General features: G+C 39.8%; 1 protein-coding gene across 10 annotated transcripts in view; it reads left to right on the forward strand.

Annotated features, from left to right (window-relative positions):
- The window catches only part of FOXP2 (forkhead box P2), a 271,775-nt gene that overhangs the window by 224,367 nt on the left and 29,071 nt on the right, over nucleotides 1-18,337 (forward strand). For all 10 annotated transcript variants that reach the window (XM_040411193.1, XM_040411250.1, XM_040411186.1 and 7 more), the window contains one exon: nucleotides 249-412. In XM_040411193.1, coding sequence (XP_040267127.1) covers nucleotides 249-412 — 164 coding nt within the window. The remainder of the gene's footprint in view (nucleotides 1-248; nucleotides 413-18,337) is intronic.

Consider the following 18,337-nt stretch of genomic DNA (forward strand, 5'->3'; position numbering starts at 1 on the left):
GACATGTGTCATGAAACATGAAGATTGTGACTTGCATTTGACTTTTATGTGATTTGATGTGTTGTTTTTTTTACGGACAAATGGCATCTCTAAAATATTTGTGTAACTGCAAGTTCCAGACAATTTGCGCAAATGTTTTTGGTCGTGCAACTTTTCTAAGACTTGCTGTCGAACTGTGTAAATCAGACAAAAATTCACTCCTCTCTAGGAGCAATACAATGGTTAGCACTTCTTTTGTTTCCCATTAGGCTGCTCTGGCAGAAAGTAGTTTACCTTTACTGAGTAACACAGGTTTGATCAACAATGCATCCACCGGCTTACTACAAGCAGTACATGAAGACCTCAATGGTGCACTGGATCACATTGACAGCAATGGAAACAGCAGTCCAGGCTGCTCTCCACAACCACACATGTAAGTGCAATCCTGAACTTCACATTTTATTTTACCTAGAGGTACGGCTACATGGAGCAGCCGTGCTGCGTTCAAGAACTGTGCGGTCAATTAGCTGCAGCTGCCTTTCATTTAACTAATGAAGACCACACTGCATAGTCACTCTTCATTGTTAATGGTCGCGTGGCACCTTCATTACCGCGCGGCCATTAACAATGAAGGCTGACTATATAGTGCAGTCTTCATTAGTTAAATGAAAGGCAGCAGCTAATTGGAAGTGCGGTCCTTGACTAGACCATGGCCACAACCCGACCATATCACGACCGCTCCATGTGGTCGTACCCTTGCACAACATGAAGAGTCAAAGCTTTGCCGACCTCTGTCTATTCTAATGTAAATGAAGCTGACAAAATGAGTCCTTTTGATGGTGAAAATAAATCGTAAGTTTATACATGTATATAGTTAGGCCAAATAAAGAGCTTCTTAACTAAAATGAACACAAAAATTAGGACTTACTACATAAAGGAAGCCTGTCATCAGGAGCAGCTCTAATAAACCAGGGCAATGACAAATATACTTATCTAACTTTGCTTCGTAAATCCATGCCTCCGTTGTACTGAAATAACCCTTTGAATCATTATGCAAATTAGCAGTTCAGTGCACAGAGGGAGTTTATGCTGCCCTCAGCACATCAAATATCCCCTCCTTCAGCCACTCAGCCCTCCCTCTAAATGTTGATTGAAAGGGCCAGTCATTAAATATGTCCTGTTGTCTGGTTCTCTCTTCTTGCACAAGCGCCTTGCAATTATATATTAAATATGTATACAGTTGCTCCTCAAAACAGACTCCCATTAATTTCACGAACATACTCGCTACATTATCATATGTATGCCGTTGCATCTGGTGCTCCACTTCACAGCCTGCATAACCTCTGATGCTAACAGGCCATTTAGGTAAGTTAAACTACAGAAACAAATAATTAAATGGGCTCTAGGTTTTAAACTTAAATAATTAACTTTCCAATATATTTTAAACAATTTTTTTTTAATCTGAAACATTTGTAATTTTGTTCCTACACTATGTATCTATTGCAGCTATATAGGTGCAAGCTTGTACATTTATGTTTACTTTGAAATTTGGAGAGTCACAGATCACATGTTCACATATCAGTTAATTGTGCATTTAATTTACCATAATAATTTATCTCATAAAATATACTATCTGTGCCTTACCAGATATTTTCTATAGGGTTAAAGGGGCTGTGCAGACATAACAAATAGGATTTATTGCACCTTACATAGAAAGCAATACAGTCCCAAAGACTTCTAGGTATGCATATACTGTAATAAACTAGCACTTATAGCCATGGCCCGATAATTATCATCAGAAAAAAACATGCTACATAGAGGGCAGCCTGGTTAAGGTTTTTGGAGGCTCCTGAATCATCGAACTAGGGGAGTGAAAGCCTCCACTGTTATTGGTGGCAATTGCTATATGTTAATATCCAATTAAAGGTAACTTAAAGGGTATATACACCTTTGGGGGTATTTTCTTATTATTGCATTGTACTCATTATGAGGTAAAAATAATTTCTTCAGTTGGTCTTGATTAAAAATATGGAGTCCTTTTTGCTATATAGAGCTGAGATACTCTGTTAGTATGATCAGAATTTTCTCTCTCGTCTGTCAGGCAGGGAGCTGACGGGCTACTTATCTCTGCTCTCTGACATTATAAACACTCATTAAAGCTCAATCCTTATCTTACTGATAAGAGTATGGCTTAAATTAGCGTTTATGACCTTTTACTAATTTATAGATAAGGGTTATTAGATGACGACAAAAATTGAAAGTAAAGGTAGGATTCACACAGCCAGAAAAACAGTTAAGCCTTTGTGACAGAACGGCTCAATATTTTTAATAAAGACCAATTGAAATTATTTTTTTTTAGCCCAAAGTAAGTAAAATCCAATCATTAAAAAAATTCCCCCGAAGGTGTACAAAGCTGTTAAGTTGTCCTCCCTTGATGAGCTGCTGGATACAGGATTATTTATAATACAGACGCTATAGTACTCCTCTATTACTCTTAAATTGGTGACATTCAATTGTCTGGCTTCTGAAACTCCCATCAAAGGGTAGTGTTGGAGGGGAAGCAGGGGGGATGCCCCATCTGCCCTCCATAAAATCTCTGTAATAAACTCAATTCTGGAGAATTCATATTTATTTATTTATTTATTTTATGCACTTATATAGCGCTACTATATTCCGCAGCACTTTACAGACTTTAGCATCCAACTGTCCCCAATGGGGATCACAATCAGTATGTTTTTGGAGTGTGGGAGGAAACCCGAGAATCCGGAGGAAACCCATGCAAACACGGGGAGAACATACAAACTCCATACAGATGTTGTCCTTAGTAGGATTCAAATCTGGGGCCCCAGCTCTGCAAGGCACCAGTGCTAGCCCCTGAGCCACTGTGCTGCCCCACTGAGCCACCTTGCTGCCCATATTATCTTGCTCATGCAGAAATCAGCATAGGGATGTTTGCTTTACACCACCCTTTTCTCCATTAGGACATATACTGTAGATGTGAAAGAGAGGGGAGCTGTTATAGTATAATAGGGAATACTCACTAATATATGTGCAGAAGTAATACTGGAGACCATTAGCACATAATTGGTGAAATGTCTCCTAAATCTTATATTAAATATGTTTTGATAGAATTAATTGCCATTAACCATGTGTTAAAGGGAACCTGTCACCACAAAATACAATGTAATCTGCAGGCAGCATGTTATAGAGCAGGAGGAGCTGAGAAGATTGATATATCTTTTTGGAAAATATTCAATAACATTTGTAACGTATACATTTATATGTCTGTTCTTTCTAACTTAAGACCACTCCTGTGAAGAGCTCACAGTACTATTAGTGATTGAAAGCATTCTATGTGTAAGTCTGTATACATAGATAACTGTCAGTCACTAATAGTGATACATGGGGAGGTGTTATCAGTGATTGATAGCATTCGCTGTGTAAGTGTGTATACATAGATAGATGTCAGTCACCGATAAGACCTCCCTATGTACTTAGAGCTGTCCACAGGGGTGGTCTTATCAGTGACTGATAGCATTATCTGTGTATGTGTATACATAGATCGCTGTCAGTCACTAATAGCTCTACACAGGAAAGGTGTGATCAGTGACTGATAGCATTCTCTGTTTAAGTGTGTATACATAGATAGCTGAAAGACGAATCTTGGCAATTGTAACAAAGTCTGTACTTTAATTGTACTCCTGACAGTACATCGGGTATACAAGGGACGTGTTTCAGCTAATGCGCCTTCATCAACAGTTTCATTTGATTTTGGGGTTCACTCATTCCCGCTGCAATGTTCATTTGGGACCAGGTGCTGGCTGGACTATTGCTATTATACATATAAAGCTGTCAATCAATGATTGTTGTACACCGAGGAGGTGTTATCAGTGATTGATAGCATTCTCTGTGTAAGTGTGTATACAGAGATAGCTGTCAGTCACTGATGGTTGCACACAGGGGAGGTGTTATTAGTGATTGATAGTTTTCACTGTGTAAGTGTGTATACTGTACATAGATAGCTGTCAGTCACTGACACTACCTCCAACGTGTACTGAGAACTCTTCACAGGGGTGGTTTTAAGTTAGAAAAAGCAGAGATATAAATGTATAAGTTACAAGTTGTATTGATTTTTTTTCCCCATAAAACATTATCCCAATCTGCTTAGAAAACTCTTGCTCTTGCTGTCTGAAGACTGCATTGCATTTTGTGGTGACAGGTTCTTTGTAATGACACAGATAATAAATGGATATACAGCTAGTGAAATCTTGGTGGATCTCTGCAGCTCAGATATTGATGGCCTATCCTGAAGATAGGCCAACAATATCAAATCCCCCTTTAAATAAAATCAAAATGCTAATTTTTTTCGAACATGGACTTTATTTTATTGCGCTTTACACATCATATACAGGTTCACATCAATATCTAAAACCCCATATGCAGATTTTCTACATTTGATCCTGAAAGGACACATTATATTTATTAACATCCTAATGCTATAACTAGGGATGAGCAAATCTACTTCGTATGAAACATCTGAAGTCGATTCGCTTAATACTTTGAATACTGTAGGGAGCGCTCGCTCACAGTTGTAGCTAGGGATGAGCGAATCAACTTCGGATAAAACATCCGAAGTCGATTCACATAATACTTGGTTTGAATACTCAGTTTTTTTTTACAGTAGAAATTGATTTAGGTCTCACGAGACTTTGCGAAGTAATAACTTTGGATCATAGGAGCCAATACATTCTAATACTGTATAGAGAGCTCGCTCCGTACAGTATTCAAACTGAGTATTATGCTAATCGACTTCGGATGTTTCATCCAAAGTCGATTCGCTCATCCCTAGCTATAACTGTGAGCGACGCAAAAGCAGAAAATCCTCCTTATTACGCCAATATCTATAAAAGTACCCTGGAATGTACATAGTCATTATCTGACTGATTATGATCTTCAAACCAGCTCTGAACGTGCACTAAATTAAGTGCATTGCCCTTTTATTAAAACCATAAAATACAACTTTAACTATTACCCATGGTTTACATAATGCCTGGAAAAGTGTAACTTTTATTCTGTCTTATAAATCAGCATAATTACATATTCAACTTTAATTACTGGTGTGTCTGTATTGGCAAGGTTTATATGTTATATTTTATGCAGAACTACGATTCCTATTAATATTTAGCAGCTAACTATATCATTAATTACTCTAAAATCTTTCCCCTACCATCTTTTTAATGGAGCAGAGAGAGTGGAATTATTAAAAATTGATGCATTGTGGATTTCAGAAATGTGTATGAAGTGTTGGAAATGCCTGGCCTTAATCAGTGATGTCAAATGTGGTACTTTCCTGTTTACTAAATTGTACAACGCGGACCTTGGAGATATTGTTTTAAGGCTTTATCCTAATAATGAGGTGATATAACATTTCTGTTTAGGCAATTGCCTATGCCCAGCTCTATGGTTATTAGTCACAATCATATAGATGTTTAAAGCTATGGTACAATATGTGTATTTGCAGGGTTGTATATGTTTTTTTTTTTTCCGAACACAGGACACAATAAGTCAAATATATATATATAATATATAATATTTTTTATAATATTTTTTTTTAGTCAACACATTTTAATAGACAAAGATTTTTCCTTAAACAACCAGAGGAAACAGAAACCTACAGCCATATTAAAATCTGGGAGTACATTTCATGATTTCTCTTCATGTCTATAATATAAATGAGTCCCCAGTTACTTTCTGCTAACCTACTGTAGTCAGAGGTGGGTGGCAATAGGAAACTAATCATACTATATGAAAGGTGGATGCAGCCATTTTGCAGGGACCAGTATGTTACTTTAGCTGGCTATATACATCATTAATGTGTGCCAAACCCATTGGCTTTAACAGGATTGGTTGACCATCTAATGAATATGACTCTCCCCTGACTGCACATGGGAGAGATGGATTGGGCAGTTGTATTACAACATGCCTGATTCTTAGGTTCAGAACACATTAATGCTTAGCCAAACTGATTGTGCATGTGCATGGAGGGCCAGAGAGGATATCTAGTGTCAGACTGGGGTTCCTTGGGCCCTCCAGAGAAAAGTATTCTCGGGGCTCAATCCCCATATCATCAATGAAGTCTAATAGCTCAACGGCAGCTCCAAATGATATTTTTTCTCCTGGGCTTTTGGGGCCCACTATGGCTTCAGACACTGGGCCCACCGGAGTATCCTCTGTACTCTAATGGGCCAGTCTTACCCTGGGGATATGTGTTTGTCTGACAGCTATCTTAAGTGTCTGACCAGCTTTAGACCAGTCATATAACCCTGCCATCCATTTACAATCCTCTAGATTAGCACTAGTGTTGAGCGAAGTTTACAAAAATGTTATACTCACCTTATCCATTTGAGCGTGAAAAGCCTGCCATGGTGCATGATGACGTCATCACATTGGCCAGCGTGGTGACGTCATACATAACCATGCACGAGTTGAGTATGTATTTTCCCTGAAATGTTCCCTGAAATTTGGATTTAAGTCCACTTCGGATACTTTGTTTCACTCAACCCTAATTAGCACCTATGAGTTGATGGTGGGTGAAACATAGAACACTTCTTTTAAGACTCTAGTTTGTTTCAATGGCAATTTTTACATTTCAGCTCTGGCTAAAACAATAAAGTGATGCAATATGATTGCTTTTACTTGTAATTCAATAATAAAACTTAATAATGCACATCATAGATTCCCGAGGCACTCCAGCCACTCATGTTGCTTGAGGTAGATGCTAGGCAATGTAGTTTATAGCCCCTACCAACGTGGTATTGGAAATAGGGTACCCCTACCAATGTAAGGAAATGTAATCGGTGACGGTGCATTCTAAGAGTTTTCAGTTTGCCTCTTAAGCCAAAACAGAAGCATCCATTTTTCACTGTAGATTTTGTAAGTGCTACCTCCCTCATCTCTGATCAGATATAGTCACTTACACCACCATCTGAAATGAATTTTTGAGAAGATATGTATGCAATAATTTGTTAGAAGACTCCAGGCAATTAAACCTGCCAAGCTTCAGGGACAGCAATTAAAATATATAGGGAGATTGGATTTTTTCTTATTATAAATCTGCTTAAGGCATTAAACTAGCCAAGAACAAACAAATTAAATAAAATATATAACTCATTACAAGTAGAACAATGTAGTTCCTGGGAGTTTCTATGGATAACCCATAGGGAAATAGTTTTATTTTTAAATAATATAACTAAGCCCCATTGGCTAATGTTGTAAAAGCATGCATGATTTGGAAGAGACTCTACAATCCATAGTATGATCATGCATTTAACCTTTGCTATCTTAATGTAAGTCATTCTCTATAATTCATTTATTATTACATTTGCACATGACAAACTAGATACTTCAGTTATTACACCTTGTCGTAGACCATTAAATCCTTAAAATTAAAGATTTGTCTTCTGAAGGTGTCTTTAGATGTGTTAAATATTACAAAAGAAGTAATAAAACCTGGAGTAAAAGAAAGATGGATATAAGCTCTGGAGAGCATTTCCCTCTAAAACAAGAAAAGTGATCAATTCTGAGAAAAGTTCTTGTTTCTAGAGCATTAGACTATGAACCAGGCAATGGTTTGCTAGAGGCATCCAACTGTTATTTTTCACTTTTAAGAGTTCTCTTGGGTATGTTAATGCTTTCTTTGTGTATGAATTACTGAACAATAAAAAATTAAAGGGCAAACAAGGGGTAAGACTGAATGCATCGCAAACAAGTGTGTGTTTTTTTCAATATGCCTTAGACAAAAGCTTATGTAAAGCATGTGTACTCATTTCTTATAAATGAACTCCATGGCAAGCCTACTGCTACTATATGTTCAGAGGAAGAAAACTGTAAGCCCAGACTGAAATGTTTCTATTTCATTAGTATCTTAGAATATGTTTGTTCTCTTTTTCATAAATCACCAGCAGTTACCAGCAAAATAATTTAATTTCCAAATGCTTAAAAACTCAAATGGAAGCCGTGGAAAAAAAAGATGAAAGTGCAGTTTCTCCTGGAAGGAAGGTTCTCAAACCAAACCCAGTGTTTTATACTTACCTGGTCCCCAGTGCTCAAAAATCCTTGGGAGACTTCATGAGGGTGGTTCCATCACTGCAACTGCCTGCTCAGGTCCCAAGCAATCGTTGTCATGAGCTGCCAGGGAACCTAGATAGGAATTAATTCTCTGTGAGTGTTGAGTTTTCCTACACAGGTTCCCAAGCAGCTCATTTTCAGCTTTTTTACTAGAGGGTCACTTTAAGTTTAACTGGAGTTGAACTCAATATCTTCCATTTCTTTTCAAAGTTATACTGAAAGGAGTCAGGAGGGTGAGATCTGCGCTGCTCTATGTAGGGTTCTTAAACTGAAGGACTGGTTTTCGTGTAATCTAGAGGGTGAAGTAACTTACCAACAAGTAGATCCTTTATAGGTCTAAACATAATAAAAAAAGATTTTTCTGACACTTGCTGCAGTTAAAGCAGCAAGTTATATAGTATGAGGACCCCACATACAGCAGCTCACATTCCTATTTACCCTATCACTGTGATCATATTTGGGATGGAGGGAAATGGAGCTTTCAGGTTTAAGTGAAGGTGTACTTTTAAGATTAATATTTACTTAAGATGTATATTTTTATATAGTAAAGCATTAGGCAGTGTGAATATAATGCATCAGATGTAGAATTTTTTTTTGGTTGGGGGGGTTATATTACTTTGCACTTTACACAGGTTTTCTCCTTGTATCTATAATACAGTCCTGATCAAAAGTTTAAAACCACTTGAAAAATGGCAAAAAAATCATATTTAGCATGGCTGGATCTTAACAAGGTTCCAAGTAGAGCTTCAACATGCAACAAGAAGAAATGGGAGTGAGACAAAACATTTTTTGAGCATTCAATTTAATGAAAACAACGAATAAACTGAAACAGGCTGTTTTTCAGCTGATCAAAAGTTTAGGACCACACCTCCAAAAAAAAACTAAACCCCCCAAAACAGAAATCCAACTTCCAAACATGAACTCAGTAATTAGTAGCTCCGCCATTATTGTTGATCACTTCAAATATTCGTTTTGGCATGTTTGATGCAAGCGTTTCCATGAGGTGAGTGGGAACATTTCTCCAAGTGGTGAAGACGGCCGCACGAAGGCCATCCACTGTCTGGAACTGTTGTCCATTTTTGTAAACTTCCCTTGCCATCCATCCCCAAATGTTCTCAATTGGATTTAGATCAGGGGTACACACAGGATGGGCCAAAAGAGTGATGTTATTCTCCTGGAAGAGGTCCCTTGTCCTGCGGGCATTGTGTACTGTAGTGTTGTCCTGTTGAAAAACCCAGTTGTTACCACACAGACGAGGGCCCTCAGTCATGAGGAATGCTCTCTGCAACATCTGGACATAGCCAGCGGCCGTTTGACGCCCCTGCACTTCCTGAAGCTCCATTGTTCCACTGAAGGAAAAAGCACCCCAGACCATTATGGCGCCCCCTCCACTGTGGCGCGTAGAAAACATCTCAGGTGGGATCTGCTTGTCATGCCAGTAACGTTGGAAACCATCAGGACCATGAAGGTAAAAAAAATTCTCATCAGAGAATAAAGCTTTCTTCCACCTTTGAATGTCCCATGTTTGGTGCTCTCTTGCAAAGTCCAAACGAGCAGTTCTGTGGCGTTCAAGGAGACGAGGTCTTTGAAGAAGTTTTTTGTTTTTAAAGCCCTTCAGTCTCAGATGCTGTCTGATGGTTATGGGACTGCCGTCAGCACCAGTAAGGGCCTTAATTTGGGTCGAGGATCGTCCAGTGTCTTGACGGACAGCCAATTGGATCCTCCGGCTCAGTGCTGGTGAATTTTTTTTGGGTCTTCCTCTTGACTTTTTTGTTCCATAACCCTCAGGATCATTTAAGAAATGTCAAATGACTGTCTTACTGCGTCCCACCTCAGCAGCGATGGCGCACTGTGAGAGACCCTGCTTATGCAGTTCAACAACCCGACCACATTAAAAAAGGGAGAGTTTTTTTGCCTTTGCCATCACAACGTGTGACTACCTGACAGAAAATGACAATAAATCCACATCTTTGCACAGATTTGACCTTTTTAAAGGCATGTGGTCCTAAAATTTGGATCAGCTGAAAAACAGCCTGTTTCAGTTTAATCGTTATTTTCAATTAATTGAATGCTCAAAAAATGGTTTGTCTCAATCTCATTTCTTCTTGTTGCATGTTCAAGCTCTACTTGGAACCTTGTTAAGATCCAACAATGTAAAAATATGATTTTTTGCCATTTTTCAAGTGGTCTTAAACTTTTGATCAGGACTGTACAACATCCTGAGAAATTTGGAATTTATTTTTGTCTCCGAATTCATTTGAATTGAGCATAAAACAACAATGTGTGTCTCTGTGAATGATTATGAATATGAATGTGCAGTGTGTGCCCAATTGTATTAAAGGGCTTCTGTCACCCCCCATTTAGCCATTTTCAGTATCGGACATTAGCTATTTGCTAATGTCAGTTGAGTCCATATATATCACTTTTACCTCTCTCTGTGCTGTAATTTCTTTAAAAATCTTACTTTTATAATATGCTAATTACTTCACTACCAGCAACTTGGGCGGTTACTTGCTGGTAGCCGCCGCATCCTCGGACTATAAACATGCCCCCTCCTCCACTTGATAGACAGGGCCAGCGAGCGCTCTCCTCCTCCCGTTGGCCCTGTCTGCCCATGAAATCCCACACCTGAGCCGTACCGGTCCTCATTCGGCGCAGGCGCTCTGAGAGAAGGACGCTTTTCCGGGTGTAGGCTGACGTCATCGGCACAGGCGCGCTGAGGAAGGAGCGGGCAAGCGAGTGTCCTTCTCTCAGAGCGCCTGTGCCGAATGAGGACCGGTATGGCGCAGGCACGGGATTTCATGGGCAGACAGTACCAACGGGAGGAGGAGAGCGCTCGCTGGCCCTGTCTATCAAGTGAAAGAGGGGGCGTGTTTATAGTCAGAGGATGCGGCAGCTACCAGCAAGTAACCGCCCAAGTTGCTGGTAGTGAAGTAATTAGTATATTATAAAAGTATGATTTTTTAAAGAAATTACAGCACAGAGAGAGGTAAGAGTGATATATATGGACTCAACTGACATTAGCAAATAGCTAATGTCCGATACTGAAAATTGCTAAATGGGGGGTGACAGAAGCCCATTAAACCTGTGTCTTTTAATTTTATAATATGCTCAGTTTAATAATTTTAGCTGCTGTGATGATTTAGCACATAGGGGGATTTATCAAAAGTGGTGGAAAGGAAAACGAATAGTTGCCTTCAGAAATCATCTTGATCCTTTCATTTGCCAAAGGAGCTTTGAAAAATAAAAGCTGGAATCTGATTGGTTGCTGTGGGCAACTAGTCCAGTTTTCCTTCACACCATTGACTGCAGGAGGAGTACTATGCTTCTTTGCATATACTCCTCAACAATGAAATTGCAATACCAAGAAGGAAAAGTAGTGGAATTATGGAAATTACAAGATTAATAGCCATGTTAATGTTAAGCAAATGATAAAAAATGTAAACAAAATTCAAAACATCTGTATTTTTTCGGTATTGAGTAAAAGTGCCACACTCAGAATCAAACATACTTAGACAAGCTTGCATGCTATAAATTCGGTTATTAATGGTTGTCTGAGGAATGTCCTGCCACGTTGAATGCACTTGGGCTGCTGGCAGCTCCCTTTACAATTGCTGACCAATGATGTCCCAGATGTGCTTGATGTGAGCAACATGCACACATGGGGGCACTTTGGGGAAATGTCTATACCACTGGTTCCATGACCAAATCAATGTAATGCTGAGTTGTTAGGGTACTTTCACACTAGCGTTTTTCTTTTCCGGCACTGAGTTCCGTCACAGGGGCTAAATACCGGAACAGAACTGATCAGTTTCATTCCCATGCATTCTGAATGGAGATAGATCCGTTCAGGATGCGTCAGGATGTCTTCAGTTCAGTCACTGAACTGTGTTTTTGACGGAGGAAATACAGCATGCTGCGGTATTCTCTCCGTCCAAAATTCCGGATCAGTTCCCGGAATGCCGGATCCGGCATTAATTTACATTGAAAATGTATTGGTGCCAGATCCGGCATTAAAAATACCGGAATGCCGGATCCGTAAAAATGTGAAATTTCTTTTGAAATGTATCCATTTGTCCATATGACAAGAGAGAGACAGATCCGTTCTTGCAATGCATTTGTGAAACTGATCTGCATCCGGATCCATCTACAAATGCTGTCCGTTTGCATGCAGATTGCCTGATCCGGCAGGCAGTTCTGGCGACAGAACTGCCTTCCGGATCACTCTGCCGCAAGTTTGAAAGTAGCCTTAGTATACTTGAAATTAAAACTAGAGGGATTCAGCTGGCATACATTATGCTGTCCCGACCTAATCCCGGGAGTAGGACCAGTGTTATATTGTCTTGTGAAGGCCTCTTCATGGCATTGTCCTCTTGGTCTCTAGACTAATCTCGGCTATCATAAAGCAGATGATGCATTTGTACAGAGGTTCACCTCTGTGCTCCACTTGTTGTCATTACAGTTTGTCTTTGTTCTCCAACCATCGGGACACACAATGTTCAACAGTGGTGAAATATTGGCCTAGGTGTGTAGTGATTTGCTGGAGTGATAAACCAAGGTCTCTCAGTTCAAGGATCACACAAGTGAGACAAGTGGAGATAATTTGTATGTTGCCAAACGGGAGGCATCACACAACAATTTTACGTGACTTGATCTGATTTTTGAGGTTTCATGTGGCTAAAAAACGTTTCCCCTCCCACATACCACAGATTGGAGCTAGGTGCTTAAAAATGTAAGTATTTGCAGGAATTAGGCCTTATGCACACGGCCATTGTTTTGGTCCGTATCCGAGCCGCAGTTTTGGCGGCTCGGATGCGGACCCATTCACTTCAATGGGGCCGCAAAAGATGCGGACAGCACTTTGCGGACCAGAATAGGCAGTTATATTAAAGGCTGTCTGTGCCGTTCTGCAATTTGCAGAACGCACACAAACGCCATCCGTGTTTTGCGGATCTGCGGTTTGCGAACCGCAAAACGCACAACGGTCGTGTGCATGAGGCCTTAGTGAAACTTGCTACTTCATTTATTTATACAATATTACAGCTTGTTCTTTTTGGTGTTGGAATTTCGATATTGAGGAGTGTTTATGCAGACATCATGATTTAAAAGAGATCAGTTCTCAAATATAAAAGGATATGGTTGTGTAGAATTAATGCACACACCTACGCTGCTGTAGCCATGGTTCCTGTGGTAGAGTTTCTATTTTCGGCTACATGCACACAACTGTTGTGTTTTGCAGTCCGCAAATTGCGAATCCGCAAAACACGGCTGGCGTCCATGTGCGTTCCGCAATTTGCAGGACGGCACGGACAGCCATTAATATAACTGCCTGTTCTTGTCCGCAAAACGGACAAGAATAGGACAGGTTATATTTTTTTGGCGGAGCAACGGATGCGGACAGCACACGGTGTGCTGTCCGCATCTTTTGCGGCCCCATTGAAGTCAATGGGTCCGCATACGAGGCGCAAAAACTGCGGCTCGGATACGGACCAAAACAACGGTCGTGTGCATGAGGCCTAAAAAATAGTATACCAACCCCTATTAGTTTTATGATATACTATGGAACAATGCAACAAAGTTGCATCATTCTATATCAGAGGACATTTATAGCTGGCTTTCTTGCCAAAAGTAATGATTGCACTATATTGTACAAATGCCATAAAACACAACTAAGCATGAAATGAATGAAGTTGCTTCTCTGCCTTCTTGTATCTGTAAGTGCTAGAATTTGGCTTGGAATCTTGTAATAGAAGTATGTAAACTATTGTCTCTTGAGTCTATACATCTGTTAGTGTAGACAGCCAGCACTGTATATGAGTATATTTAACAGACAGACGATAATGGCAGCGGCAGCGCTCAAACTATGCAGTGGGGACCGCAGTAGTGTCATTTCACTACACTTTCCACCATTTAAAAGCAGTTGAATAGTCATCTCTCCTGATGACATGTGACAGGGCAGCAAACACTGAATGCATCACTCTTTGTGTCTTGTGTTGTTCAGCACTGAGTAGAGGTAATTTTACCAGAGGAGGAAGTGATCAATCTATGGAAAATACAGTGCAAAACTGCCATACTAAATAGAGCCAAGAGCATATGTGAATGACAGACTATAAAACAACGATAAGTTCCTGTTAACTGTATCTCCTACTTGATATAAAGTACTCTTCCTAATATATTTAACGTAATTTTTCCTATTTTTATATTGTATATATTCATTTATCGCTGCTGACATATGCCCGCTGCTGTCCTAGTTCTGACAGCTTAACTACAGTCTTACATTTGACAGTAATGGTTATTTGCAGCTTATTAGTTTCTGTCTCTTTGAGGAGTCAAACATGTGTTTAGGGCTCTTGGTATGAGTTTATCACTGTTATAATGAAAGCCTTCATGTAATCATCAGCCCGTTTTTTTAATTGTTTTTCCTATGTTTACTTGATTTTCTGGGGCAACAAACACTAAGGCTGGGTTCACACTTGAGCGTATTTGATATGCGCGTTTAACGCACGTTTTTGTCGCGCGTTTTTGTCCATAGTCAACGCGCGTATTACGCACGTTTGTGTGATTGACAGCAGTGTCCTATGGCCGCAAACACGCGACAAAACGCCCCAAAGAAACTCAAGAACTTTTTGGAGCGTAGGGCGTTTTTCAGCGCGTTCAAACGCGCTGTAAAATGCTCAAGTGAGAACCAGGGCCATAGGGAAGCATTGGTTTTCATGTGTTGAGCGTTTTACAGCGCGTTTGAACGCGCTGTAAAACGCTCAAGTGTGAACCCAGCCTAATGCCTCATTCACTCATCAGTGTTTTGGTTAGTGATTTCCATGAGTGATTGTGAACCAAAACCAGGATTGGAGCTACACAGAGATAAGGTATAAGGGAAAGATATGCACCTGTTCTGTGTTTAGAGTTGCACCTGGTTTTGGCTCAAAATCAATGATGGAAATCACTGACTGAACACTGACACGTGAATGAGGCATAAGACTGTATTCTCATCTGCATTCTCATTTCCATGGTTCAGCTCCATTATAGAAACCGCATAACAGACATAGGATAAACGCTGAATCCATTGCATAATGGACATGAATGATGACTGACGGACTCCTTCGACTGTAACGGGGTCCATTGGTTTTATATCATAGGGCAGGCAAAATAGTGCTGCACTATTTTGTCCACCAGTTTTAACAGAATGTGTGATGGAGGCTATGAATGAAGCTACCATGCAGATGTGAACTAATCCTAACATAAAAGTAAGAAGTTAATCATTATGGTAGGCAGAATAAACTAGCACAAGTTGTGATGAAGACCTTGTCTAGCATATCTTATAAATGAAAGCACAACTAAAAACGAACATAATTAATAATGAGATGCAAATAATTTGCAAATCAACTGCTATACATTCATATCAGCAATACAGAGCTCTAAAAGTAGACAGCATGAATGGAGTGAATATATGTGTAAGTAAAAATAGCATAAGTACAAGGATGGATCCACTCACAATACATATTATAGTGGACATTTATCATTCAAAATCATTTTTGTGTCACTTTTAAGTCTGGTTTTGTATTGTCTGGTTGAGCCAAATCTATGAAATCATGCATAGTTTTCATGTATTTGGTGCAACTGCGTTGTTTTGTATGACTTAGTCATAAAAAAATACACCAGAGGTCTGCCTGGCATAGGTTGCGAATATATATATTTTTTTAATTTGACAACACTAAAACTGGTGTAAAACCATTCCCTAGACATAGAACACTAAACATATTCCCTAAACATAGAACACTAAGAAAAGTGGCGTACCAAGGCGAATTGCACAAAATTTACCTCAAAATATGTTGTGACATTTTTACTCCAACAGACGTAAATCTAATAGTAAATTTACCCCTATTTAGTTTTCATGTCTCTAGCTGGATGATACTATTCTATAAAATAATGTAATTGTTTCCAATCTGGAATACTCTATACCAGCAGGCTTCTCATTCCCAAATAAAGTTTTTCATTTTCCATCATTTGTCTCACAAAGACAATCCGTGTTAAAGCGGAAGATGGTGACTGTGGCTTGTCTATGCCCTGGCAATCTGCTGATATTACATTGTGTTAAGAAGTTGTGTCCATCATTTTCCTTGGATAAAAAGTTATTCTTTCTTTTAAAAAAAGTACTGTGGCATACCATGTCTAGGATTATGCTCACTTACTGATCAGGCTATGAATAGAAACAAGTGTTTAATATGTGTAAGCATGCTTTTTATCCAAGGCAAGTGCCAAACACAACCTCTTCCTACAACACTGTATGATAGGTCTCAGGAGCCAAACTGGCATGACATTCATATGTATTAATATGTCATATGGACAGAAGTTGTAATAGTGGTATGATATGCAATTGTGTAAACAATGTTGTCCCTTACCCTCTATGTTCTTTCACAAGTGATGTTCCTGAATTTCATTCCTGCTTCTCTATTATTGCACACTATCAGGATTAAATAAAGATTATCTACTCAATACCGCTATGATATAAATTCCCTAATAATTTGCGCAAAATTGTGGAACAAATTACAGGTTATTGTGATTTAAAAGACAAGGTTTATAAGCCGGTACAGTTGCTAGAAAAAGTATGTGAACCCTTTGGAATGATATGGATTTCTGCACAAACTGGTCATAAAATGTGATCTGATCTTCATCTAAGTCACAACAATAGACAATCACAGTCGGCTTAAACTAATAACACACATATAATTAAATGCTACCATGTTTTTATTGAACACACCATGTAAACATTCATAGTGCAGGTGGAAAAAGTATGTGAACCCCTAGACTACGGATGTCTCAAAGAGCTAATTGGAGTGAGGTGTCAGCCAACTGGAGTCCAATCAATGAGATGAGATTGTAGGTGTTGGTTACAGCTGCCCTGCCCTATAAAAAACACACACCAGTTCTGGGTTTGCTTTTCACAAGATGCATTGCCTGATGTGAATGATGCTCAATGAGGTGAAGAAGAATCCTAGAGTGTCAGCTAAACACTTACAAAAGTCTCTGGCATATGCTAACATCCCTGTTAGCGAATCTACGATACGTAAAACACTAAACAAGAATGGATTTCATAGGAGGATTCCACAGAGGAAGCCACTGCTGTAAAAAAAAAAAAAACATTTCTGCACGTTTACAGTTTGCAGAAGAGCACCTGGATGTTCCACAGCAGTACTGGCAGAATATTCTGTGGACAGATGAAACCAAAGTTGAGTTGTTTGGAAGAAACACACAACACTATGTGTGGAGAAAAAGAGGCACAGCACACCAACATCAAAACCTCATCCCAACTGTGAAGTATGGTGGTGGGTGCATCATGGTTTGAGGCTGCTTTGCTTTGTCAGGGGCTGGACGGATTGCTGTCATCGAAGGAAAAATGAATTCCCAAGTTTATCAAGACATTTTGCAGGAGAACTTAAGGCCATCTGTCCACCAGCTGACGCTCAACAGAAGATGGGTGTTGCAACAGGACAACGCCCCAAAGCATAGAAGTAAATTAACAACAGAATGGATTAAACAGAAGAAAATATGCCTTCTGGAGTGGCCCAGCCAGAGTCCTGACCTCAACCCGATTGAGATGCTGTGGCATGACCTCAAGAAAGCGATTCACACCAGACATCCGAAGAATATTGCTGAACTGAAACGGTTCTGTAAAGAGGAATGGTCAAGAATTACTCCTGACCATTGTGCACGTCTGATCTGCACCTACAGGAAACGTTTGGTTGAAGTTATTGCTGCCAAAGGAGGTTCAATCGCATATACAGTAACACAGTCCACTGAAAAGGCATCAGCTAGTGAAGGGTCTGCTTCAGAGCCTGAGAGCTTTGATTTAGATTACTACGAGCCACAGCAATATCACTACCCGAACCGTAGGCCTAATTGGAGGGGTAGAGGCCTTGGCAGGGGGAGGAACTACTATAATCCTAGATCTCAATCGAAAGGATATCAACCAACTAATCAAAAGTTTGGGGCACCATGGGGCACACAGACCCCCTCCCTACCAACCCCAAGGGCGGTGATACCCGCCGGACTAGAGCAAGCAGAGAGATCAACATCAAATCTACTGGGGGCAACCTCGTCAGATGCCTCTTCATCTTCTGCTTCCTCAGGTGTAGCCAATGTCCCTTTTTTAGGCCAACCTCCCTCCAACACGTACATACTGAGGGATCGGCTGAATCAAAAACCCAGCCGGTCAAGAGACATTGACTACGCA

Source organism: Bufo bufo, chromosome 1 (assembly GCF_905171765.1).
Source record: "Bufo bufo chromosome 1, aBufBuf1.1, whole genome shotgun sequence".
NCBI classification, from domain to species: domain Eukaryota; kingdom Metazoa; phylum Chordata; class Amphibia; order Anura; family Bufonidae; genus Bufo; species Bufo bufo.